Raw genomic sequence first — 27196 nt, 5'->3', positions numbered from 1 at the left:
AAATGATGAATACTGGTACACAACCAGTGTATAAATACATACAAAAAAGCAAAACGACAATACTCTCAGACATATATTCAATTGTGACTTCTTCTTTCTTTGCTACTCCAAGTGTGTATCGCATTGCGTGCACCCCAGTGCCCCTCAGAGGTAAAGACACACAGCAGGAACAGCGCGCCAACCTATGGACACGCAAATGGGGGCAGGACAATCAGCTCAAGCCTCACTACGATTCATATCCACTACGACATTGTTAAGAAAAGTATATCCCAGATACATAGAGGTTCAAAAGTGTACTGCTGCAAGTGGTTAAAAAAAAAATTATTGGGATGATTGTTCATTGTTTTGTTTTTTTGTGTTTGCTTATTCTGTTGTACCATATGCTTATGTTTAAGTTAAGCAGTAGCTATGTGCTATGATTTAAATATATTTGTTGAAATTACTGGTTTGATTGAAGCTATTTTTCAGGATTTTATAATCTCATTTTTATTTATTTAATTCAATGCTAGTATATTCTGATGTTTAAGTTTTTATGTAACCCAAACGGTTAATAATAAATGGGGTCGTTATTTTCATACCTAGTATTGCTGATTCATTATTTTCTGCCTTAAGCCTTTTCAAGTATTCCATAAAACACAATAAGTAAAACATGCATGACTATTGGTGGTACTGGATTGGATTAATAGCTGTATCAGCCAAAACTCAAAGCCTCAATATCGGTATTGGATCAGAAGTGAAAAAGTTGGTTTGGGTCATTCCTATCTAGCACCAAAGCAAGCAAGTAAAGTTAACTCTGTTCATATGGAGTACATTTTGCATCACCTTCTGATAAATCAAACTGTACATCCCCAGTAAGAGTCATCATTATGTCAGAATTCTTCTACTCACTCTCAGTTAAACTCAGTGGTGGGTTGATCAGAGTGTCCAAAGTACGTGGAGTGCCATGGCAGAGTGGAGAAGGGAAGCCAGGAATTAGACAAGCAAAGATGCAAAGTTGCTCGTGTTGAGCATTACTCTGTAATCCCTGCATCCAGAGCAAGAACAAGCGGACACCTTCTCGACGGATCTGCAGTGCACAAGAGCAAGTGTGGTACAGTATATCTAATTTGTGTATATTGTGTATTGTATATTTAATTTTAAAAAATGAATACAGTTTAAAAATCTATAAAATTTTTCCTTTAATTCTTAAATTTGAGACTTAATTTAATTTACTAGCAAGAGTAAAATAATATAAGTAATCTTGTTTTGGATGAACAAAGAAATTAAATACCTTTAAAGAGTTACCAGTGTGCAACAACTTCTTTAAGATCAGTCCTGAAAAAGTAAGACGTGTCAAATAAACTATATTTCAAAAATTAAAATGGAAAGTATAGACGTATAGGACCAGTTTTAACACGTTTTGTAAAGGGTTGACATATATGTGTACTGTTACCGATGGAGTGGAATTGCCATCGGCTCTGGATTTTTTCTGGGAGGAGCTGGAGGATTTTCTGGAATAAAAGCATAAAAAAGCAACAAACCAAAGAGACAGAATATAATTACGAGTTACAGTAATATTTGTCAAAACGTTTAAAGTTAAAACAGACATTTTACACTACACTAATACAGGGTTCATACTCAGTCTGACCAAAAAAATTTAAGGGATTTTTAAGGGCATTCTTAGGGGCTGACACAAAAAATTTAGGGCTGACACGGAAAAAATTTAGGGCTGACACGAAAAATTTAGGGCCATCTTGGGAAATCAAGAGTAAGGAAAAAAGACTAACCCAATGGTGCCATCAACCGTTCTTGGTTCATCAAATGTTCCAGTATCTCAGTACCTGTGACAGTGATCACCTGTCGCCCCTTGTGGTAGTTCTCATTGATATGACCATTGTCAATGTCTTCACATAACAGTCTATAGAAAAACAGATTCTAACTACAATTGCAACTATATACACAAATGTCTTCTACTGATGTCTGTCTCAGCACCCCTACTCCTTGAGGCTACCCAGTGCCTCCTCTATTTGTTGCTGCAGAGGTGCGAAAGTGTCTCTCTTGTCCTTTGCTCTGCCTCTGAGTGCATTGGCCTCAGTGATAAACCTCAGATTCTTCTTTTCTTCTGCCTCCTCACACAGCCCGCCAGCCTTCTCAATAAGCGTAGATATGTCAGTCTCTATTCTGGCTTTTTTGGCTTTGAGGCAGTAGAGATGAAAAGTGGGCAGCGATGCCAAATGTAGCCAGGTACGAAGTCTTCCTTTCCCCACAGTGGTAGTTTTTAGCAATGTCACTGTCTAGGAACATGACTGCAAACACTTTAGAATTATTTTCACAAGATTTGTAACTGTAATGGCTGCAGATCACTTTTAAAGTCCACACGCTCTCTGCCTTTAACGAGACCGTCTTCGTGTATTGAACTACGTTCATAAAGCCTGACTTCTGGCTGGTTGAAGTCAATGGCTGGACAACTGTAGGTGCGCATGCACTGCTAGTACCACTGCCTGAAGTTGATGCTTCACTATCTTGATATTTTAGAAACAGATTCATACCAACGGAAGATGAGAGAGTCTTCTCCAAATCAGCGTGTCTCCTGTTTTTCCAGTGCAACTCCAGCGCTTTGACGCCCATCTTTTCAAGCTGGTAACTCTGCTTGCACAGATGGCAGTAAAATATATGCCGATCTTTTGGATCTCGACGAACCCAGCTCCCAAACTCCTTACTTTCAACACAAGCTTCTGGAAAAATGCTCTTCCCCGTGATATAAGTTGGATCGATGAAAGAACTACGCTACGTCGTAACGAAGACGAAGTGAAATGCCTACTCACTGAAACAAACAATGGAATATCGAAAAGATGGCGAGTTGTTGTCAACACGGTGACTTCCATTGACAATTTCCGGCTGTTTTGGACGCCAGACGGATCGCTATTTTTTTTTAAAATAAAAGATGATTTTTTTTTTTAGGGAGAATTTTGGTGGTAGAGGTTCTCACTTGGATTTTTTATAATTTAAGGCCTTTTTAGGGGCTTGACTGGTTTTCGCAAATTTTTAAGGACTTTTAGGAGCCCCTAAATGCACCTTCGAAAATTTAGGGGTTTTTAGGGACTTTTAGGGCCGCGTGCAAACCCTGTAATATAGATACAGTGCCCTCCATATATATTGGCACCCCCGGTTAAGATGTGTTAAAAGCCTAAAAATAATTTCAGTGTTTATTGAAGAAGACTACTGTCAGACTGAATATTTTAGGAAAATGTAACCTTCAACTCAAATGAATGAAATAAAAACATCCCTGACTAAAAAATAATAATTTTTCATTAAATCACCTGTTCCACATTATTGGCACCCTTAACAATTCCCAGGAAATAAATATACTTGAAGCATTTCTGTCATTTCTACAGTAGTTTACAACGTTTACCAGAGTATGTAGGAACATTTAATTAGTAATTCATCACTTCCTGTTTCCCTGGGGTATAAATATGACATGACACAGAGGCCATTTCTCTTATCCATTCTTAAACATGGGAAAGACAAAGGAACACAGTATACAAGTGAGGCAGATGTGCGTCAACCTTCACAGGTCAGTTAGAGGCTACAAGAAGATTGCCACTCAACTGCAGCTGCCTATATCCATTGTGAGAGGAATAATTAAGTCCACTGTGAGAGGAATAATTAAGAAGTTCAAAACAACTGGAACAGCGGTAAACAAGCCTGGACGAGGACCCATGTTTATTTTGCCACCACGCACAGTGAGAAGGATGGTAAAACAAATCATAAGATCTCCAAAGCTCAGTGTTACAGAATTACAACAAATGGTAGCATCATGGGGTCACAAAGTCTCCAAATCAACCATCAGGCGCTGTCTACACGCCAACAAGCTGTTTGGGAGGCATGCACGGAGAAAATCTTTCGTCACTCAAATCATAAATGCAAACATCTGGAGTTCGCCAAGCGGTATTGGGGCTTCAACTGGGACCGTGTGCTTTGGTCAGATGAGACCAAGATTGAGCTTTTTGGCAACAAACACTCTAAGTGGGTCTAGCGTGCCACGAAAGATGCGCATGCTGAAAAGCACCTCATACCCACTGTGAAGTATGGGGGTGGGTCAGTGATGCTGTGGGGCTGTTTCACTTCCAAAGTCCCTGGGAACCTTGTTAGGGTGCATAGCATCATGAATGCTTTGAAATACCAGGACATTTTAAATCAAAATCTGTTGCCCTCTCCCCGAAAGCTGAAGATGGGTCATCACTGGGTCTTTCAGCAAGACATCTCAAGCCCATCTCAGTCCCCAGACCTCAATCCCATTGAAAACCTGTGGGGTGAAATGAAGAGGAGAGCAACCAGGTCTCTGGATGATTTAGAGAGATTCTGCAAAGAGGAATGGCTAAAGATCCCTCTTTCTGTCTTTTCCCATCTTATGAAACATTATTATAGGAGAAGATTAGGTGCTGTTTTGTTGGCAAAAGGGTGTTGTACAAAGTATTAACACCAGGGGTGCTAATAATTGTGACACACATTATTTGATGTCAAATAATTATTTCTTTATGTGGGATTTTTTTCCCCATTGAATAAATGTATCGAAGGGTGGATTTTTCTCTTTTTTTCCCATATTATTTAGAAGAAAAAAAATTACTAGAAGCTAAATAACATCTTAAACAGGGGTGCCAATAATTACGGAGGGCATTGTATGTTGAGATGTATTGCTAATCAGCAATTGAAGCAAATCGTTGCTTTGAATAAGAATCATATTGGATCATGATGTGGCAAGACATTCCCAACGTTAGGACATCCATAAAAATATTTAGGTTTCTCATAACCCGACCGACCATAAATTTTGAAAAGGAAATAAAATTGCCGTAGTCTGCATTTTTTTTTTTTTTTTTTTTTTTTTACACAAAGGGGACGTAAGTCTGGACAACGGAAGTAACCCGGGTCCTGTCTCAAATATTAACCAATCAGTTAGTGATTTTCTCGCCGACTGCCTCACGCTATCGACCACCATGGCAGACGGCGTGCTTTTACTTTCTCCCTGTGAGTAATAAGTTGAGAAAGATGAGCCTCTCTTTAACACTTCAGGATGCATTCAAACAAATTGCCCCGGAAGAATTTGGAGATGACACGCTGTCTGAGATAAAAGCACTGCGACTGGGGCAAATGCACGGTGACATCCAATGGGAATGTTCTCATGATTTTGGAACATTATTACAGTTCGATCCGGATCTTAGGGTAGTGATTTTTCATTTGAGGAAAAATGCTACTGCTAAACGGCCCAAAATGGATGTATTTGTCACTATGATGGGAGCTTCCAAGTAAAGGAAGACCTTTCCTTCCCATTAAAAAAAATGGGAAACCACCTCCTTTTTAACAAAGTCCTGGAAGAGGTCGACTGAGCCAGCGCCTCATCCCCAAGTTCGGTATCCAAAGAAGAAAATACGTATGTTATCCAGGTATGCACATCAGTGATTTCAAATCATTATTGGAAAGTTGAAAATGTGAAGAAATAAATATTTATATAATTTATAGCTAAAATGTAAGCAACATTAACACACTGAATATATTTACTGGTAGTATATGGGCCAAAATGTTTGCAGAATATCATGAAATGGACCTCTGCGAAAAAATATATACATAAATTCCTGCCAACCAACCTACTCATTTTTTTTTACTCTTGTTACTGGAAACCAAAATATTTTCATGGATGGCCCTATATACAGTACAAAACACTTGAGTACTGTACCTCAAAAATGAAGAGAATTGAGTCCAACTCCTCCCTCTGAGACTTGTGACCTAATACAGGGGAGTAAGAAAATGATTATTTAATGACAATTTTTATTTCACAATAAAAATTACTGATTAAAATATCTTTTAAAAAGGTATCAATCAGAATAATCATCTTTATCAACATCATCTTAATCATGATAATTTATTTTAACTCACCCTTTTGCTTGAGGCTAACCTCAATGGTGACAAAGTTCTCAAAGAAAACATAGTAGATATGGGAGTAGTTCAGGTCAAAGAACTGCTTCAGCTCTGGTGGCTCTGCATTTTCTGGAAAATAAAAAAGGTAATGAGGCTGAAAAATCAATGACCACAGACTTGTACAGAAACCCCCCCAAACAGTCGAAACAGTCATCTTATATTTAGTCATCATAAATACCAGATTTTCAGTTGATTTGCTTGAAACATTTGTAACATAAATCATAAATCCCACGCAACCTGGCAGAATGGACCTTTCCGACATGTCAATCACTCGTACAATAACAGCCAATCAGATAGCCCCATTGTCTTAACCCCTGGCTTGTCCCGGCTCTCCCGCAGCCATGTCCCACAAACAATACTGTTTGTCGGTAGCGTGCGTTCAAAAAGTTACTGTTAGGAAGAAAATGTTCGTCAGATGCGCTTGAGGAATGTTCAATTCTGATGAAAGATATCCTGCTAAGTTTACAAGGGGCCCGGTTGATTCATTTTCCAAAGACTAAAACACAGTTGGCGAAATGTCTCCGATGGATGAAAGCTTGCGGAAGACCTCATGTACAACTATGTGTGAAAAATATCAACAAACACAAGGCTGTATCTTCGAAGGTAAGTGAGGGACAAGTATCTTCTCTGAGTTTGATTTAATTATTATCAGTGCTTTATACATTGGAGGAGAACAACTTTCATTTTGTTGGTGTATCACTGACCTGCTGAATGAAGTGTGTAATGCTTTATGCCAATGAGTCGGGTTTGTGATATGTAAATGCGTGATGTCATGCAAGTGAAATGTCTATTTGCCTATTTGTGACTTTTAAGACAGCACTGGGTTCCATTGCGAGCCAAATCAAATTAATACACCCACTCACTTATAAAGACTACAAAGATGTTACTCGTGATCTTTCCAAGTAAAAAGTACTCACCCTGCTTTACATGCGCAGTACGATTCCACTATTTTATTCTGTCGGATTTTAATATGAAGTTTGTGAGGCATCAAACTTTTTTGCATTGATCGCCAACGTTTCACTGGAACTCTGACATTGCATCCTGCTCCGTCCAAAATTTTAATTCCGTGTACATATCCTTGCGTAGAATAGTTGAGACCTCTCTGTAGAATTCTCTTGGACAAGTACGACGCATTTGGCAAAAAACATACCCCAATATTATCTGAAATACGCAATAGAGAACCCAGTTCAAACCTATTATGTTCAGTCGCCATTTTGGAAGAGTGTGGGGCATGGAAACTGTAGCTAAGGGGGGCGGAGTTGAAGATCACCAGTCGGAAAGGTTGATTGAGCAATCCAATGCACAGTATTTACCTTCCAAGTACCTTCTTTCAAGAGCCCCAATATTCTATTTCTTCCAAGTCATCAGCCATTTGCTTGGGTAATTTTTTTAATTTGTCTTGCAAGCAAAAACTGGAAGCTTCAGATCCACCATTGCAATGGTGAAGTAAAACAATAAATAAATACGTTTTTAAAAAGCAAGAGAAATAGTCACCGATGAAAAGACTTGCAAGTAACACATTAAATGCCAACACTCGCCGACCAAATTGACTCCAAGGTCCTGACATCACCGACTACACCACGTCCCCTTGTAGGTACTCCAATCAACTTTTATGAGTGTTTATGTTGCTTCTGGTTTAATTTCACTATAAAAAAAAACAGTTCATTTCTTTTTTTAATCTTTTATTGTATTCATATTACACACACACACACATTAATATAAATATACAAAGTTGAAGCAAGAAGTTGATATACACTGTGAAAGAGTATTTCATTGTTTGTCTCACTGTCTGAAGTCAAACAAGACTAAATCTCTCCTGTTTCAGGTCAGTCAGGATCACCACAATTATTTAATTTTGTCAAGCACTCCCACAACCCTTGTGAGGATAAAATGGATGGATGGATTTTATATTATTTTCTTTGAGGTAAAACGTAAACGTTTACATACATTTCCTTAGTGGTGAGTAGCATTTACTTTGAACTGTATGATTTGGGTCACATGTTTTGGGTAACCTTCCACAAGGTTCTGAGAGTACTCTACTGGAATCTTGGCCTATTCCTTCTGATAACTGAGTCAGGTTTGTCAGTTGCCTTGCTCACGTCTTTTCAGATCTGCCCACAAATTTTTGTTGAGATTTAGATACGGGCTTTGTGATGGTCATTCCATTGACATTGCCTTTTATATCCTCACGGTACTTTTTAACCATTATACTTCGTGTCATTGTCCATTTGGAAGTCCCATTTGCACTCAAGTTTCAACTTGGCTTGACTTATGTCTTCAGTTTTTGCCTTAATATCTGGATCTAATCTTCTTTCTTCATTTCGTCTATTATAGGAAGAGCTACAATTCCTGCTGCAGCAAAAAAGCCCCACAACATGATGCTGCCACCTCCATGCTTCACAGTTGGTATGGTGTTCTCAGGTCTACAAGGTTCCCCTTTTTCCTCCAGAAGTAACGTTGGTCATTATGGCCAGATTATGGAGTCAGGTCGCTATCAAAACAACGGGAGCTCAAACTACATACAGTGCCTTGAGAAAGTATTTGGCCCCCTTGAACATTTCAACCTTTCGCCACATTTCAGACTTCAAACATAAAGATATAAAATTATTATTTTTTTTGTCAAGAATCAACAACAAGTGGGACACAATCTATTGGATATTTTATACTTTTTTTAACAAATAAAAAAACTGAAAAGTGGGGCGTGCAATATTATTTGGCCCCTTTACTCAGTGCAGCAAACTCACTCCAGAAGTTCAGTGAGGATCTCTGAATGATCCAGTGTTGACTGATGATGATAAATAGAATCCAACTGTGTGTAATCAAGTCTCCGTATAAATACACTTGCTCTGTGATAGTCTCAGGGTTCTGTTTAAAGTGCAGAGAGCATCATGAAGACCAAGGAACACACCAGGCAGGTCCGAGATACTGTTGTTGAGAAGTTCAAAGCTGGATTTGGATACAAAAAGATTTCCCAAGCTTTAAACATCTCAAGGAGCACTGTGCAAGCAATGATTTGGCCACAATGCAAAACGATATGTTTGGTGTAAAAGCAACACAGCTCATCACCCTGAACACACCACCCCCACTGTCAAACATGGTGGTGGCAGCCTCATGGTTTGGGCCTGGTTTTCTTCAGCACGCACAGGGAAGATGGTTAAAATTGATGGGAAGATAAATGGAGCCAAATACAGGACCATTCTGGAAGAAAACCTCTTACAGTCTGCAAAAGACCTGAGACTGGAACGGAGATTTATCTTTCAACAGGACAATGATCCAAAAAAACATAAAGCCAAATCTACAATGGAATGGTTCACAAATAAACGTATCCAGGTGTTAGAATGGCCAAGTCAAAGTCCAGACCTGAATCCAATCGAGAATCTGTGGGCAGTGCTGAAGACTGCTGTTCACAAACACTTTCCATCTAACCTCACTGAGCTCGAGCTGTTTTGCAAGGAAGAGTGGGCAAGAATTTCAGTCTCTTGGTGTGCAAAACTGATGGAGACATACTCCAAGCGACTTGCCGCTGTAATTGCAGCAAAAAGGTGGCGCTAGAAAGTATTAATGCAAGGGGGCCGAATAATATTGCATGCCCCATTTTCAGGTTTTATTTGTTAAAAAAAGTTTGAAATATCCAATAAATTCTGTTCCATGTCAAGAATGTGTCCCACTTGTTTTTTATTTTTGACAAGAAAAAAATAATAATTTTAGATATTTATGTTTAAAGCCTGGAATGTGACGAAAGGTTGAAAAGTTCAAGGTCGCCGAATACTTTCACAAGGCACTGTAGAAACGAATGTAATGGGCACATTAAAAAAGTGTGAGGGCACACACAATTAAAAGGCTTGCTTGGTTTTGCAATAGCACTGTTCACATTTTGATTTCTACCTCTCTCTTTCTGATTTCTCCACTCGCTTCCGTTCTCCTTGCTCTCTTCACTGAGCTATGGTTCCAAAAGAGCTACAGTTCCAACTGAGCTTTGCTTGCTTTTCCACTTTTGCCATGGATGATGTCGATGCCGATTAAGACTAGACGAGACGATCACCGATCACAATCTAACTCGCCCCTGGGTTCAACAGTGCATCTGGCTTAAGAGAAATTGAGACTTCCAACAAAACTAGCTCACCAATTTTTGAAGAAGAGGTAAACTTAAGTATTTTGTAGATAAATAAAAGAAATAACGATGTCACATCAATTATGCAATGTTTTGAAATAAAACCCTTTATTATTAAATATAACACGTGACGTGTATACCTTGTAAGCGTTCAAATGAAGCAGCAATACTAACGTTTGGAGATAATAGTGCAAGCAGAAAATAAAGTAGGTATATCAAAGTAATTGGGTGTAGTGTTTGTAATAAAGGGTAAATCTGTAACATAAAGATGTTTTAATATGCAATATCCTAAATGCTGTTGAGTATACGATGGTAATACCAACAGAAACTCCAAGGATATGACCAAACAGCTCCACTTAGGTTTCGCCAGACCACAGGACATGTCTTCAGAAGTTAAAGATTTTTGTCTTGGTATCTTTTTGAAAACATATCCTCACAAGGCCCGAGGCCATGCTGGACCCTCTCCCAGCTATCTTCAGGCAAGAGGTGGGGTATGCCCTGAACTGGTCATCACCCAATCAATCGCAGGGCACATAAAAACAACCATTGCTTTCACATTCACACGTTTAGAGTCTCCAATCAACCTACGACGTATGTTTTTCAGCATGTGGGAAGAAACCGGAAGACCCGTAGAAAACCCGCAAGGCTTGGGGAAGAACATGCAAACTCCACACAGCCAAGGCCAGGATTTTAATCCTGGTTTTAAGAACTGTGAGGCGGGAGAGCTAACCTGCCATCTACCGTGCCAAACCAGAAGATCAATTTTCAAAATCAAACACTGATACTTTTGATACTTCAATGATTTGAGGGACTGCATTTTCAGTATTGGATCTGAAAAGAAATTGGTGGTATGACTTATTGGCAGACACACAAAAGTAGCACATAGCATCAAAATTTCCACACAGCAAAAGCCAAAATCTGTTGTCGTGGTGAAAATTTAATTGTGGCTGCCCGCCACAAATTAACTTATATATGAGAAACCCTGGAGTACTGTGCACAAGTACATTGCGATGACGATACAGAAACATCATGCAGCCATAATAATTACTGGTAGGTGGCTTGGTGATAAAATGCTTCCTCCACAAGGGAAAACAGAATCAGCACCATTTTGTTGGGACACACTGGTCTGCTTTACAGTTCACAGTAACGTTTTTAGACTTGGTGTTCAAATTCTGGCCACCATTTGCACAAAAACTAGTCATCATCTTAACAATGATCCATACTCACAATTGGGTCAATAGTATGTTGGGGGCATGAGACAGGTCTCCCATTCCTAAACATGCATTTTCAGCAAGAGAGAAAACTGAATGTGTAAAATTGCCTAAACTTCTTGATCCTTGGGGTCATTTGGGTGAAAGCATTCCATAAACTTTTTAAGGCATCTGGGAACTGTTTAACATTGTGGAGGGCGTAAAAGTTCAACCTAATAACTCTAATTCAAAGGCAAGTATGCCAAAAGGATCAGATTTTGTGGGTGGTCAATGTGATCTTCTCTATGACGACTGTACCAACATTAACAACGTGAACTCAGACTCCTTCATGAATATTCTGTCTAAACCTGCCTGCTGTTAGAATGTGCCACACCTTATTGTTACTGTGTGAATTTTGCTGCACACATGATGTGTGGCACTGTGATTTTTCCACAGATGTGACTATTTTTCAGCTGTTTGGGGCTTCATTTTGAAGAACTTGAATGTGTAAGAGTGTGGATGTTATGTGGTCTTTGTGTTCCTTTAACAGCAAGGAGTCACACCCCTTTGTCCAGAGAGACTTAACAATGGAAAGAGGAAATTGGGCTTCTGTACAGTACACAAGAGGAAATACTAGAGGTTGTTTTCATCTCATGCATGTTGAGGGTGTGTCCATACATGTGGGAAACACTAGTGCCCTTACCAGGCTATCATATACACCATCAACTACTATATTCCTGTTTCAGTCTACCGAAGCTTCCAATCCTTCCAAACAAGTCACCTTATGACTTGTTATTGCAAGCAGCAATGAAATAATTACACATGGTACTGAAGCCAGACGCACCCTTAAACAGACCACTTTCATTTGTTGCATTTTACAGTGCCAACAACAGACACATTTGTTGCATTTTACGCTGCAAACAACAAAACATCCATCCATCCATTTTCTTAGCCGCTCATATCGTCACAAGGGTCACGGGAGTGCTGGAGCCTATCCTAGCTGTCAACGGCCACGAGGCAGGGTACACCCTGAACTGGTTGCCAGCCAATCGCAGGGCACATAGAGACAAACAGCCGGACTCACAATCACACCTAGGGGCAATTTAGAATTAATTAATGCATGTTTTTGCGATGTGGGAGGAAACAGGAGTGGCCGGAGAAAACCCACACAGGTACGGGGAGAACATACCAACTCCACAGAGGCAGGGCTTGGATTTGAACCCCAGTCCTCCTGTGAGGCCAACGTTCGACAGCTGCGCCACAGTGACACACACATACATAATTTCCTCTTATCATCAGATGTTACTGAAATGTGGATGTGACTACTATATAGTACTTTTAAAAATGATAGACAGTGTCTTCAAACTCTACTGACAAATATTTTCCCCGTAATTTATTCTAAGATACACGTTACAATTATAAATGTTTACACAATAACGACACCCTGATGAAAGAGTTCTGGTTTCAACACTACTAGATTGAACTGGTGACTTGATGCTTAAAAAATAAAATAATTGTGATAACCCTTATAAACAATCTTAACAGGTAGACAGTATTTACTGTTTATTTATTTAGTTTACCTATGACATTCCAAGACTCACGTAGTAGTGAACGTTCGCAGGTCAATAAGGATATTTAACTTACCTATGACTATTCTGAGATGTTTGAGCCTCGTTAAGACGTCCTTCTTTGGATCCAACACTTTCTGTGTTGATTTTCTAACGTCCCCATGAGGCTTTTTGGAAAACATTCCTGAGGCTGAAGACTCGAAGAGTCAATTTTAGACAGCGAGGAAGTGCTAGCTCTCAAACGCAGCTATTTAGACGGCTTCGGCTAGCATTAATCTGCAAATAACAACCGAATGTCTCCCGCCTAACGCAATTGCTCACACTGCGCTTCAATTTTAGCACTGATGCGCACTATTAGAAAACTATGTCCAAATGGACGCCGTTTATTGACAGTAAGATTCATAGTTGGCGGATCGCACTGGGTAGAGCATCCATCCATTGCATCTCAGACTGCAGCCTCAAGGTTCGTGTAGCTACTAAACTAAGCTAGCAATAACGGCTCCTCACTATAGGAAAACATCATGGCGCTCGGAGAAGGGAGGGAAACAAAATAATGGATACGAGATACATTTATCCGGTATACACTCAATGATAAGGATTGTTTTATTGTAGATGCGTGGGTGTGTATTGCAAGGGAATGCAACAAATTTTACTTCGATGTGGGAGACCCCCCAAAAAATGTGATTTTCAGGCACTCAAACAACGCCTTTCGACCGCCCTGTGTTTATTTCTGGGTAATGTAGTGACTATGCCAGTCATTGGAGGGCTTCAAAGCGTTGCTGACATTGTTTAGAAAACTACAGATCCCATCATTTTTTAGTTTATGCCACAGAAATTTGTTTTTAGCATTTCTCTGGCTCTGAAGCAGAAGTGATGGGTAGGAAATGTATGTTTGGGCATTTTTTCCAAGAAAAGTTATAGTGCTGAAACAAACCTCCAACGGTATATATGTTTGTGACTCCTAATTTTGTACTGAGATTTTCGTTAGACCTTCCTCAGGAACTCGTCTTTCTTTTGCTGTTATGTAGCTAAAATGCTAACATCGCGATATGTTGCAGTGTTAATCTTTTGTCAGCCACATATTGCGAGATTTCAAGTCAAATAACACGAGGGACAAAATCACTTTGTAAAATTAGTATTACTTTATTGATCGTGTTTTGTAAAAATGTTCGAAATATCTAAACGTCAGAATAGATAATATGATTATACAAATGATTGGTACACGGATAGAACGAGCCTTAGTTTGTAATAATACAATAAGGATAAAGGATTTTATCCCACCTTTTTATGTCGCAAATCGGCCCAGGTTTTCTGTCCCAGAAATCACACTACGTAAATCGGTGGGAAATGTATTATCAAAACCTTCACTCTTAGGTAGAAAAATCCACGAATGTTTAGTGTTATTTGAGATGGAAATACAGTGGTGTGAAAAAAGTTGTTTTTGCATATCTATCAAAAACCAAAGGTTTAAAATCAACCAATTTTGATGCACTCAGAGAATGCAGTTTTCAAATTATAAATCTATTTATTAAGGCACAAAAAAAATCCAAACCTTTCAGACCCTCTGCAAAAAATGAATTGCCTCCCTAGTTCAATCACAAAGTTACTTTCACTAATAACACATTTCAGAAAGGTGAGTTCAATTTCACAAGCCACACAAACCTTACTTGTTGAATTGATAAATCACTGAAATTGAATCTTTCAGAGAATGTGAAGCAGGCTACACGATCTCAAAAACCAATGCATCATGCCACAATCCAAAGAAATTCAAGAAGAAATGAGGGAAAATGAGTGACTGAAATCCATCAGTCTGGAATAGGTTACAAAGCCATTTCCCAGGCTTTTGGGGTCCGGCGAACCACTGTCAAAGCCATTATCCACAAATGGTGAAAACTGGGAACACTGGAAAACCTTCCCATGAGTGGACGACCAAATAAAATTACGCAGAGTCAACAACAACTAATCATCCGGGAGGTCACAAAAGAACCTCGAACAACATCTAAAGACCTGTAGCCCTTGCTGGTCTCAGTTAAGGTCGATGTTCATGACTCTACCATAAGAAAGAGACTGCCCCAAAGAGATTCAGAGGGTAATTACTTTTTCACAGATGGTCAGAAAGATTTGAAATGTTTTTGTGCCCTAGTAAATTGAATTGTCATTTGAAAACTGCATTTTGTATTTCCTTGGGTTGTCTCTGATTCATATTAAAATTGGTTTGATGATTTGAAACATTCGTGTGTGTAAAAAAAAAAAAAAGAACACAAATCAGGAAGTGGGTGAATACTTTTTCACAGCACTGTATAATATTTAAATAGCCCATATTAAGATAAAACAAAAAGAACAGAAATCAGTAAGTGGGTGAATACTTTTTCACAGCACTGTATAATATTTAAATAGACCATATTAAGATTTCTCATTGGTGTCCGCTCGAGTCATCTCATTTTCTGGGTCAAAATAAGAGCAACTGCATCATCATCTTTACTTCAAACTTAACAGAAAACAAGAATAAAAATTGTGAATCACCACCATGTAGTTTTCTATCCTCTTCATATCCTATGAACCTGGGATTTTCGGTGCTGAAATAGAGGAACATATTCATCTTTGTCAAAACCACAGAAAATTAAATTGGAATTGAATAGAATTCAATATTTCAGAAGAATGGGAATTTGGTGGACCTCCGCTAAATTCATGTGCCCAAAATCCGATTCAGTTGAATATAAAGAAAACAGCTTCCAATTTTTTAATTTAATAACGTGCCTTGTTATTGTTTCTTCAAATGAGTTGAAGCAAAAATGGAAAAGGGTCATATTAAATGCAACAGGACATGTTAGCCACGGAACAGGAAATTGTGTTTCTAATGAAGAGGAAAATTTCTTCCAATCTAGCAGAGTAATTTTTGCTGCCATGCCAGTGCACCGTGACCGTGAAAAGAAGGAGAGCACAGCAGAGGACATGGAGGTGGAGGATCATGATCAAGAAGGATCCAGTTCAGAGGAGGAGGATTCTGAAACATCGTCTGTCTCCGAAGATGGAGACAGCTCCGGTCAGAATGTCAGGAGGAGTTGTGTATTGACAACAAATACAAATGTGTGCATTTATATGACTTTTGGATGTCTTAGAAATGGATGAAGAGGATTGTGAGCGAAGAAGGATGGAGTGTTTGGATGAAATGTCAAATCTAGAGAAACAGTTTACTGATCTCAAAGACCAGTGAGAATTTTTTTTTTTAAGGCTGATATTTGCCCCATTTATTTGAACATAAAAAACAGCGTGTGAAAAATAAATATTTTTCCGTGTGCAGGCTGTATCGGGAACGTCTCACTCAGGTCAACAGCAAGCTGGCAGAAGTGGAGGCCGGTCGTGCAGCAGAATATTTAGATCCTCTGGCCGTGCTGCTGGAGAACATGCAGGTTCGCACCAAGGTGGCAGGTAATCTTAACGTGTCACAAAATCGATCTATGCCCTGGCGCCTGCGTTCACATTCCAAACCCCTGTTTTTGTCAGGCATCTACAAGGAGTTGTGCTTGGAGTCTGTGAAGAATAAGTACAAGTGTGAGATCCAGGCTGCATGCCAGCACTGGGAGGTTAGAGCCGCAACACTCTCACACTTTGTATCGCCTTTCCATTTCCTCTCTGCTCTAAAATCTTTCATTCACATATGTTCAAATTACTAATACTAATCACAATGTCCAAAATACTAAAAAAATAAAGTCCCAAATAATATCTAATGCCTTTTTTCCCCCAAGAATATGCACATAGCATACATAGCATTGCATATATTTTCAGTGAACAGAGGCTGCGTTTCTGACAAAAAACAACAATAATCGTGTTATGGCGGCACGCTGAGTGTGCCTCACAGTCGAGAGGTCCCTGGTTTGAGTTTGGTGTTGTTCTGTCCATGCTGACGTGGGTTTTCTCTGTCTAGTCTAAAGTGTCTTACGTTCCCAAAACGTGCTTTTTAGGTCCATTGTAGACTCTGAAATGACATAGGTGTGAATATGAGTGTCAATACTTTTATTTTGGACCAGTCCAGAGTCTCCTCTCGCCCAAATTCATCTGAGATAAGGTCCATCTCAACCATTGCTCTAATAAGGACTACGAAATGGATGGATAATCCCATTATCCCATTAATTTTATAATTTCAATAATGGAAACATTTTCACAAACATTTTAAGAGAAACACATGATAAAATAATAATAATACAAATATTGTATCAAGCCTGTGTTCTGGTTGTTGAAGCCGCCCACGTACGAAATACATGTTGAGCATGACCGAAAGTCAATTGACAGGGAACATTTTTTTATTCTTAAACATAACAGTTAACACTCTGCTGCCTATTTAAGCAAAAATCACCACCCAAAAAAACTAAATCTTTAATTTATAGTTCAAAAACTATTCACCAAAATTTGGCACAAATCAAACAAATTACCCCCAATGACAAACTCATTACCATAATTTCTTGTGTATAATGTTGAACCCATGTATAATATGTACTCCCAAAGTTGACCTCAACATTCCGGAAAACACTTCTACCTATGTATAATGCATTTTTACAGTGCATGATTTAGCGTCCACCCATGTGATCAAAACATTAAGTATTATCTGTATTTTGTTCATTTTTCAAATAATTATTCTGAATTAAGGACTTTATTTGAACATGTAATACTTTCTTTGCATTAGAGAGAAATGTATGAGAAAGTAAACGGTTGTGCTCATTTATTTGATTACCCAGGCATAATTTGTAAAATATTTACAATTCTTTAAGGAAAATGTTGAGGGCCAGGTGAAGCACATTTAATGGGATTAAAATTAGCTGTAAAACATTGCAGTAAAGCATGATCATTAAACAAACTAAAACTCTCAAGAAATGAATGTGGTTGTTATTCAGTCATCAGTCATAATAAAAAAAAAAAAATCACAAATTCAGCTTGGTTATGTAAACTTATAAGCACAATTTATACATATGTGCAGTCATTTTTGAATGAAAGTGTAACTTTATCATAAAGTGGGAGCAGTACACTAGAAGGAAAGTTTTTCATAAACTCTAGGAGACATTGACATATTGGAATGAAAGTGTACAGCTTTTTCATAACTTCTAGATGGCAGCAAACGTTTATAAAATGTTAAAGTTTCTTTAATTTCCCCCTATATCTATGTATAATGCTGTGTAAAGTTTTTTTCCATGCCAAAATGCTGAGTTCCATTGCATACCCTTCAACATCCATCCATTATCATAGCCGCTTATCCTCACAAGGGTCACGGGAGTTCTGGAGCCTATCCCAGCTGTCAACAGGCAAGAGGGGGGGTACACACTGAACCAGTTGCCAGCCAATTGCAGGGCACAAATAGACAAACAACCGCACTCACAATCACACCTACGGGCAATTTAGAGGCAATTCCAATTAATGTTGCATATTTTTTGGATGTGAGAGGAAACCAGAGTGCCTGGAAAAAACCCACGCAGGCATGGGGAGAACATGCAAACTCCACACAGGAAGGGCCGGGATCAAACCCGGGTCCTCAGAACTGTGAGGCCAACGCTTTTCCAGCTGCTGCACCGTGCCACCCCCTTCAACGTAAAAGACTAAAAAACTTTCAAGAGGAAGTCATGTTAAAATTTTGACAACATAAAACAGTCTGAAATTTTAACAATGCTATATTTAACTTTTAGCTGAAAGATTGAGTAATAAACAGGTCAATTAACTTAGTTCCACACACATTACCTTTTAGTTCCTTGGTTTGATATTGATACTGGTTATAAAGAACCTCAACTCAAATGTTAATTTTAGTCTATGCTGTGAGCTGCTCAGAAAATTAATGTTCATGATTTGGACAGCCTTTATTGAAACCATGCAAACTTTTTGGACCCTAACCCCTAAAAGATTCAGAATCGAGATTCGTTTGGAACCGGAATCCAAATGAGCAAACAGAATCATAACAGGAATCGCTTAAATTCAGACGATATGTAACTCTAAGTGTGCCTGAGAGTGCAGGGCCAATGTTGGCCACCTCATTGGTTACATCTTCTGTATCAGCTTGATTGTTCTTCCTTGGGGACAGTGGTTTCTTAAAACTCAAATAAAAGGTAGAAGATGGGGCCAGCCAAGGGCTGATTTTCCCCGTAGATCATTTTATTAATGTACCACTTAAACAAATATGGGAAATTAGTTTTTTATGAAAGTTGCAAACTTTCCCTTTGAAAATCTGAAATATAGGTGGGACGCAAACAATGAACCAAGATATAGTGGTTGCAGACCCAACTATAAGGTTCATTTTCATATAGTTTGATCAATAATAATAAATTCATAACCCACTGAATTTCCTTTGAAAAAATGAATAAATTTTACTGATAACATTATTTGATGGCACAGTGAACGACTGGTTTGCCCTGGGTGTCAACAAATTCAGGGTGTAACCGGCCTTCTCCCCAAAGATAGCGAGGATAGGCTTTTGCACGGTTCTCACAACCCTGGGCTCAGAGTGCCAGAACCGTCCCGGGCCAACCCAGCCCGGCCAACGATCGTTGAATCCTCCAAGCAATCGCTACTGTTTAGCTGTTTCTTGGCCAGTGGAGCAACCCGGGCTGCTCCGTATGATCCTTCTAATGGCTGGCGATATCCACCCAAATCCAGGGCCATGGATCTGCCCGGTGTGCCACCGCCCTGTCACGAGTGCCCACACCTCCGTCCAATGTGTGTCCTGCGACGAATGGCTCCACCTCAAATGTTCGAACTTAAAATCTACCAAGGACTACCTGGATGACTTCCAAGGTCCATGCTGTGCCCACCCACCACCGGCTGCAGCCACATCAGTGCAACTCAATCGCACCCCTGCCTGGATGATCCAACTTAACGGCTATGGCATCTCCAACAAACTCCACAACATCGTTTGTTTTGCCTAAAATCACGACGTCATCATCATTGCCCTGCAGGAAACGAAGCTATCGTACTGATCGAAACTGGCTCGACGCGACGACTTTACCATCAAACGTCGTGATCGCCCCCGAGATGGCAGAGGCAGCCTCACTTTTCTCATTCATAATTCAATCCAATTCCGAGTTCTGGACACCCCGGGCAACAATTTGTATCTCGAGACACTCGGGATTGCTGTGCATGTCGAACGCGAAGACCTTTACCTGATCAACACGTACGTTCCTACCTCCTCCTCGTGTCCACCTGGATACGTTCCCAACATCAAACCCACTCCTGGTCGGGGGCGACACGCTGGTCATGGGTGATCTAAATGCCCATAGAGATGCATAGCACTCTATCATTGGTAACGACGCCCACGGTGAATCTGTGCTCGAGTCAATCGAACAATCGGACTTCGGGATCCTAAATGAGCCCTGTGCAACCCATGTAATTGCCACCTGCCAGAGGTCGCCCGATGTCACCCGCGCCAATCCCTCCCTCCTGGCGTCTACCTCATGGAGCATGATGGCCGCTCTTGGATCCGATCACCTACCCATCCTGCTCACCGTAGACTGTAAATACGTCAAATTACCCGCAGAAGAACGCACGTTCATCAACTTCAAAAATGCCAGGTGGGCTGACCCTTACCACCTACGTCGACTACGAGGTAGCCAAGATACACCACCCACCTCTGTCATCGAGGGCGAAAGAAACTTCCGAGCAATCATCAAAACGGCGTCGAAACGTTACGTGCCCCGTAGCAGGATCAAAAACATCAGACCCGCCTTTTCAATGTCGGCTGCCCTCCTCGCCAACGAACGTGCCGAGCTGAGGTGAACCAATCCTGCCGACCCACAGCTGCCTGAAATGAGTCGTGAAATCACCAAACTGGTCAAACAACATCGAGAAGCCAAGTGGCTCGACACGTGTCCAGGTGCGACCTGAAAACCGCCGCTAACCGCCTATGGCGAGACGTTAAAACCCTCAGCAGCGGCTCCAAGCCACCCAAAAACAAGGCGATATTCTCCCACGGCTCAGCGTGCCACGATAACACCAAGTGTGCGGACAAAGTAGCCAAACAGTTCGTCACGTGGCCTGCCCATCCCAGCCGACTACAATGAAACGTCTTGCACGGAACCTCCTGTGCTCCGCCGAATCACCAACTACTGGAATCCCTCCTCTTGCCAACATTGGTGGAATACGTACCGTTGGCCGATCATCAACATGGATTCAGGAAACAGTGCAGCACCATCACTGCACTCCATCAAATAACGTCGGCTATCATGAACGACTTCAGCTGCAAGAAACCGTGCAAAAGAACAGGTGGCCCTTGACCTATCGAAGGCGTTCGACGTCGTCAACATTGCCCAACTCACCAACGACCTTCTTGGCACCACGGTACCAAACCATATCAAGCGAACGGTCGTCTTTCGTGGAATTCAGAAACTGTCGCTCACGCTCCCGGCGGATACGAATGGGCGTGGCTCAGGGTGATATTCTATCCCCACTCCTGTTCAATCTATGTATGTCAAAAATCCCCACGGCGCCTGCCGATATCGCTGTCACGTCGTGTGCTGACGACATCTCGATCTATGCATCCGACAGCAACATTAATGCCACCTGTGAGCATGTGAACAACTACCTTGACACATCAATTCCTGGTCGAAAGTGAACTCCGTCTGTCAGTCGAAAACAATACGGCCACTCTGTTCACCACTTTCACGGGCGAATTTCTGACGAACCTACCAATCAAAATCAATAACCTGTCGATCCCTACTGTCAACTGCCCAAAAATCCTGGGCGTTGTACTGGACACCATGCTCACCTTCGGTCCTCCCGCTAAGTACACGGCCAAGCGTGTCAACCAATGAACCAACATACTCAAAGCCATCTCCGGCTCAAACGGGGGCCCGAGTGCCAAGACGCTCACCGTGACATACAAAGCCATCGGAAGGTTCGTCCTCAACTACGGCGCTCCAGTGTGGTCCCCCTTAGGTGTGATTGTGAGTTATTTTTTACCATTATTCACCAATTTGCAATAAATGTATTTCAGTGAGCCACCACCATTTGCTTTGTCAATAAGGATTTATTTTACTATGAATGCCTAAAAAATGTCATCATCAATAACCTTTCTGAAATAAGACTTAAAGAATGGTTGTTTCTTTATGGAAGGCATTTACCCACATAAAAAAACAAGACGGCATGGGGGAAAATAAAGCTACGTTTGATGTTTTAAAAATTGTTAAATATGAAAATAACCCATCCATCCATTTCAGTACCGGTTATATTCACAAGGGTCGTAGTTGTGCTGGAGCCTATCCCAGCTTTCTTCAGGCAGGAGGTGGGGTCGCACTGGTCGCCAGCCAATAGCAGGGCACATAGAAACAAAGAATCATTTGCATTCAACAATGATGAAAGTCCTCCGGATTTCCAACAATATGTCATGATTGCCGACAGGAACGTTTATTCCAATGTATCGCTAGTTTGTTTCCACGAACGCCGATTATGTTGAACTAAACTTTCAGCATCTTCAAAACATTGCGAGTACAGACCGTTCGTGTTTATTTCTTGACTGGCCAGTGCATTTAACTTTTATTCAGATAAAGCTTGTCAGATCAAGAATTTTTATTGATGAAAAATTTTAAATACCGTTTTATATCATGTTCTACTAATATCAGTTGAAATTGGAAATGATCATTTCTGCGTTTGAAGTTTTAGTTTTCTATTTTAGTTATGTATTTGTTTATTTTATTTTTAATTTACAGTTATGTTATATTAATCCAGTAAGTATTTTAAGGCCATCCCTAATCACACCAGCAACTTTATCTGCGAGCATGACTGACCACACCCGTACATTTTTCAAATGTGTGTGTGTATATACATATATATATATATATATATATATATATATATATATATATATATATATATAAAAGATTATACTATTAGTATTACTAGATCTGTATCTAAGATAGTGAGCAATGTGGTCGAGTGTATCAGTTCAACGCGACATAAGTTTGAGACGTTAATAGTAAACGTTAATAGTAATTACTACAGATCAACTTCTTTAACATGTTTTGCTGTACGATGTAGAAATTCTAGGATATATTTTCATGTATATTCTATAGCTATACTATAATATGTATAATGTGGGGAAAAGGACAATTAGATGTCTTTTACTGAATAGTTCACTTCATTAATTTGTCTTGAGATAAGATGGCATATTTTAAGCATATTTTAATGACAAATGTGATTTTGTGCCATCTAGTGATAGGGGGATGGGGGGCAAAAATATCTGGACTTGGCCCTTGGGGATCTTCTGCCCATTTTTTTTTTTGGTCAGGATTTTTGTCTGAATTTTGTCAACAGATATCGCCAGAATGCACCAGAGTTGTTTTTTTTTTTAAATTTCCCGGGGGGGCATACACCTGGACCCCCCTAGTGCTCACGTATTTTCAGGAATTTTCACGGAAATCCACTTTCATCTCTAATTCAAAGTCTCAAATCAATCTACCATGCATGTTTTTGGGATGTGGGAGGAAACCAGAGTGGCCAGGAAAAAAAAAACACACACCCAGGCACGGGGAGGGCGTGCAAACTTCAAACACTCAGGGCTGGGATTTGAACCGCAGCCTTTACATCTGTGAGGCAGATGTACAAACCCAATTCCAATGAAGTTGGGACGTTGTGTTAAATAAAACCAGAATGCTGTACACTGATTTGCAAATCGTGTCCAACCTATGTGGAATTGAATACACTTGAAGGACAAGATATTGAATGTTCACATTGATAAACTTTATTGTTTTTAGCAAATAATCATGAATTTATGGCTGCAACACATTCCAAAAAAGCTGGGACAGTCTCATGTTTACCACTGTGTTACATCACGTTTTGTATTAACAACATTCAGTAAATAATTGGGAACTGAAGACATTAACTGACATTAGCTTTGTGGGTGGAATTTTTTCTCATTCTTGTTTGATTTACAACTTCAGCTGTTCAACAGTCCGGCGTCTCCATTGTCATATTTTACACTTCATAATGTGCCACACGTTTTCAATGAGAGACACGTCCTGCAATCCAGTCTCGTACCCGAAGCCACACTGTTGTAACACGTGCAGAATGTGGTTTGGCATTGTTGTGCTGAGATAAGCAAGGGTGTTGAACACAACATCCCAACTTCATTGGAATTGACTTTGTACTAACCAGTCGCCCAGCGTGTCGCCAAGTAATTCAATGAAAACACATTTCAATAACTTGTTTTTTGGTCTAAGTCTGATTTGGTGTGTTTGTGCACAGAGTGAGAAACTGTTGTTGTTTGATACGGTTCAAAGTGAACTGGAAGAGAAAATAAGAAGACTGGAGGAAGACAGACACAGCATTGATATAACATCAGGTAATGTGTAGTATGTAAGGGTCTCCTCATCAGCAGAGGTGGAGAGTACGTTTACCCGAGTAACATTTTCCATAAACTGTACTGGTCAGAGTACTTTAAATGCGCCGCACGTTTTACTTTTACTTAAGTATTTATGCGAATGCTTTTACTCCGTTACAATGATCGACAAGCTGTTTGCTACTTATATTTTTTCATTCTTGCGTGTCCGTATTTTTAGACTCCATTTTCAACTTCTGTTTTGGATGCCTGTTGCGCCAATCAAATGTTACATCACCTTTTGTTTTAACAACATTCAATAAATAATTTAGAACTGAAGACAACTATTGCAGCTTTGCAGGTGGAATTTTTTGACTCCCAATTGACCAATCAGACGACACATGGCAGTCATGACTGCGCACATAGCCTCTTGAGACAATCAAAATGACTTATTTTGGGGGGAAGCTGCTGTTTATTTTACAGCAAAACAGTATTTAATATAATGAAATATTGAAAATTTAATATACTCTTACTGCTATTGTTTAGGGTTTGCATGTGTTTTATATTTACGCCGTCGTTGTGAGTATATGCAAATATTAACTGTACTTATGACTATACTGCTGCATGAGTTTAAGTTAGTGACCATGGCATCTTCTGACTTTTGTACAAAACAAGTTATGTTGCCCCCATAGGAATGGAACTCAAGGTTCCCATATACAGAGTGAGAGGACTTGTTATATTCTGGAATTCAGTTTCCTGTGAAAAGCAAACTTGATTCAAAATTGGAACAAATCAGTTGAACCAGTACCCTAGAACAAATGGTCGTGTACCTTTCAGAAGAGGTTCCAGTGATCGGAAAGAAACAGCAGCAGCATTCAATGGCATAAAATGTTCTCTGCGTGCTTCCCATCAGAGCTGTGGCATGACGAGCTATCCGGAAGGAAGAAAAGAAGAGATCCTTTTAGTCCGGAGAAGAGAAGGAGACGACCTTCAGTAGTGTCTGATATCTTTTGGGTGTTAATGCATCTGTTGTTATGGGCAATGATACATTTCTTCTTTTACTGCTTCTAGAAAATTGCTTATGACCGCTGTGTATTATACAGTACTTAACCCTTCATACGGCCTTATATAGTCTACATGCTTCCCGACTTGGACATCCTGGAGGACTGGACAGCGATCAGAAAGGTGAGCATTAAGAGTCAGTATTACCTTAATGAAGTGGGTTTTTTTTTTCAAGTTTTGCATGCATGTGTTGTCACCCAGGCTGTCGCCAGCCTCGGCCCCCACAGAGGGAAGGTGGAGTCCGACACGTCCGCTTTCCCGTTCAGACCGGACAGAAGCCGACCCATTCTCAACTGCTGAGACATGGCAACACAACAGCATCACGTGAAAACACGCGGCCTGATGTTTAAAATGGATTCATTCAGCCTCTGACGGGGAATGCTCAAGACACCCTTTAAATCAGACAACAATATGAAACGTCTGATACCTTTGCAACCTGAGATTAATCTTGTGAATCTTGTTTTTTTTTCCCCCCACTTTCATATACTGTAGAAGATGACAGAACAGATGTAAAAGAAAATTCATGCTTTCATTGCAAAACGACAAGATAACACAACAGAATAATCTTTCAGTCGTTTGGACTGAGCTGATTTGGAGGTGACCGATATCTGACACTTTTCCAGGATATATTCTAAAACCAAATTACAAGACAATGTTTCTTGTCTAGACGTGGAAGCGTTGGTGTGGCGTTGTACAGGATTGACACCCAACTGCTTCACCTTTGCTTAAAAACAAAAGAGAAAAGAAAGCTTCACCTCGTTTTGGTAACTAGATTTAGAAAATTCAAATTGCTATTTATTTTCCACACTGGAGCTGCTGCCATCAAAAATACGGATGCAAAAAGGCGACAAATGTCAAAAGCGTGCACATGTGACTCATTCTTACTGGAATTTCAGGACAAGCCAGCAGCGTGACATCTTTTTTTCTCTACAGTATGTTTTTTTACAGAGCACAAACTACGAGTATTACACAGTCTGAAACAGCCTCTGTGAACAATTTTTCCTCATAGGAAGGCTTGTAACTATTATGCAGGGAAATTGGTATTATTATTGTCTGTTATTGTTTTATTTGATATTGATCAAATTAATTTAATTGGATTTAATTTTGTTTTTGTCAATTGTCTGTACAGTTTGGGGGTCATTACAGTTATTATTGCCTGTACCTTTGTGTCAAGTTCTTAGTTTCATATTTTTGTGAGTTTTGCATGATTATTTACAAGGACATTGAACTGCACTCCAATTTCACATTTAGTTTGAAGTTAGCAGACATTCCCAATTTATTTTTTAAGAAAAAAAAATGCACTATTTCAGTTGATGTAGAAAATTGACTTTGTTGATGGCATATCTTTGAGTTCGAGTCCTTGTGTTTTCCTAATATCTTTTATTACAAAAGCCACTCAAATCACTCCCTAGAAAAGAAAATGGATTTGGTAAAAAAAAAAAAAATTGGAGTATTTTTAACAGCAAAGAACAAAAACACCAAATGTTATTGTACTCTGTATTTAATTGCTTAAAATATAAACGTGCTTCCATCTTAACCAGCTGCTGTGAATCTGCAAACATAAGGATGAGCATTTTTTTTTGTTTTTCATTCAATCCTCATTGCATCCATGATGAACAAAAACTGTTGGGTGAAAGTAACCGATTAATTTGGAATGGATGATAAACAAACTGACATTCAAAATCCTTTTTGTAAATTGCTTTTTGATGCTAATGTAGTTGGCAAAGGGATTTTTTTCCTCCCGCACAGTAAATGCATGCAAAAGCAAAGTGTTCTTGAGGATGGATTTTTTTAAAATTATTTTTGAATAAAATTAATTTTACAGAGTTCAATATGATGTTTGCTGATTCAATTAATAGTTAAGTTGGCACAGATAATTCATTGCTTTTTTGAGGGGCGGGGATGACAGAATAGTGTGATAAGACAAAAGTAAATTTAAATGGTTGGGCCGATCTGTGTGTGTGTGCGTGTGGCTCCTGCACAACAAATTGGTGAGGAAATGTAATTTAATTGTATTATCACAGAGTAT

At 39.7% G+C, this 27196-nt stretch overlaps 2 protein-coding genes across 17 annotated transcripts in view; one reads left to right on the top strand and one right to left on the bottom strand.

The window, feature by feature from the left end:
- Positions 1–13036, bottom strand: part of ralgapa1 (Ral GTPase activating protein catalytic subunit alpha 1) — a 122799-nt gene extending 109763 nt beyond the window's left edge. For all 5 annotated transcript variants that reach the window (XM_061844807.1, XM_061844810.1, XM_061844812.1 and 2 more), the window contains exons 1-6: positions 12898–13036; positions 5911–6021; positions 5711–5760; positions 1433–1490; positions 1271–1314; positions 889–1066 (exon numbers count right to left, since the gene is read on the bottom strand). In XM_061844807.1, the coding sequence (XP_061700791.1) occupies positions 889–1066; positions 1271–1314; positions 1433–1490; positions 5711–5760; positions 5911–6021; positions 12898–13003 (547 nt within the window). In that variant the 5' untranslated portion in view covers positions 13004–13036. The remainder of the gene's footprint in view (positions 1–888; positions 1067–1270; positions 1315–1432; positions 1491–5710; positions 5761–5910; positions 6022–12897) is intronic.
- Positions 13037–13149: 113 nt separating this feature from the next.
- brms1la (BRMS1 like transcriptional repressor a) lies at positions 13150–26994 on the top strand. 12 transcript variants are annotated; one of them, XM_061844824.1, is made up of 9 exons: positions 13150–13284; positions 15707–15864; positions 15941–16031; positions 16123–16250; positions 16326–16405; positions 24033–24129; positions 25019–25108; positions 25226–25290; positions 25369–26991. In XM_061844824.1, the coding sequence occupies exons 1-9, from the start codon at positions 13166–13168 to the stop codon at positions 25465–25467; spliced, it is 927 nt and encodes a 308-aa protein (XP_061700808.1). In that variant the 5' UTR covers positions 13150–13165; the 3' UTR covers positions 25468–26991. The 12 variants fall into 12 exon arrangements, with proteins under 12 accessions (XP_061700808.1, XP_061700806.1, XP_061700807.1 ...); XM_061844822.1 differs by having other exon boundaries at positions 16123–16405; positions 25369–26994; XM_061844823.1 differs by having other exon boundaries at positions 13152–13284; positions 15710–15864; positions 16123–16405; positions 25369–26994.
- The last annotated feature ends 202 nt before the right edge of the window (positions 26995–27196 follow it).

This window comes from Syngnathoides biaculeatus, chromosome 15 (genome assembly GCF_019802595.1).
Source record: "Syngnathoides biaculeatus isolate LvHL_M chromosome 15, ASM1980259v1, whole genome shotgun sequence".
Taxonomy (NCBI): Eukaryota; Metazoa; Chordata; class Actinopteri; order Syngnathiformes; family Syngnathidae; genus Syngnathoides; species Syngnathoides biaculeatus.
This window is presented reverse-complemented; position numbering and strand designations above follow the sequence as displayed.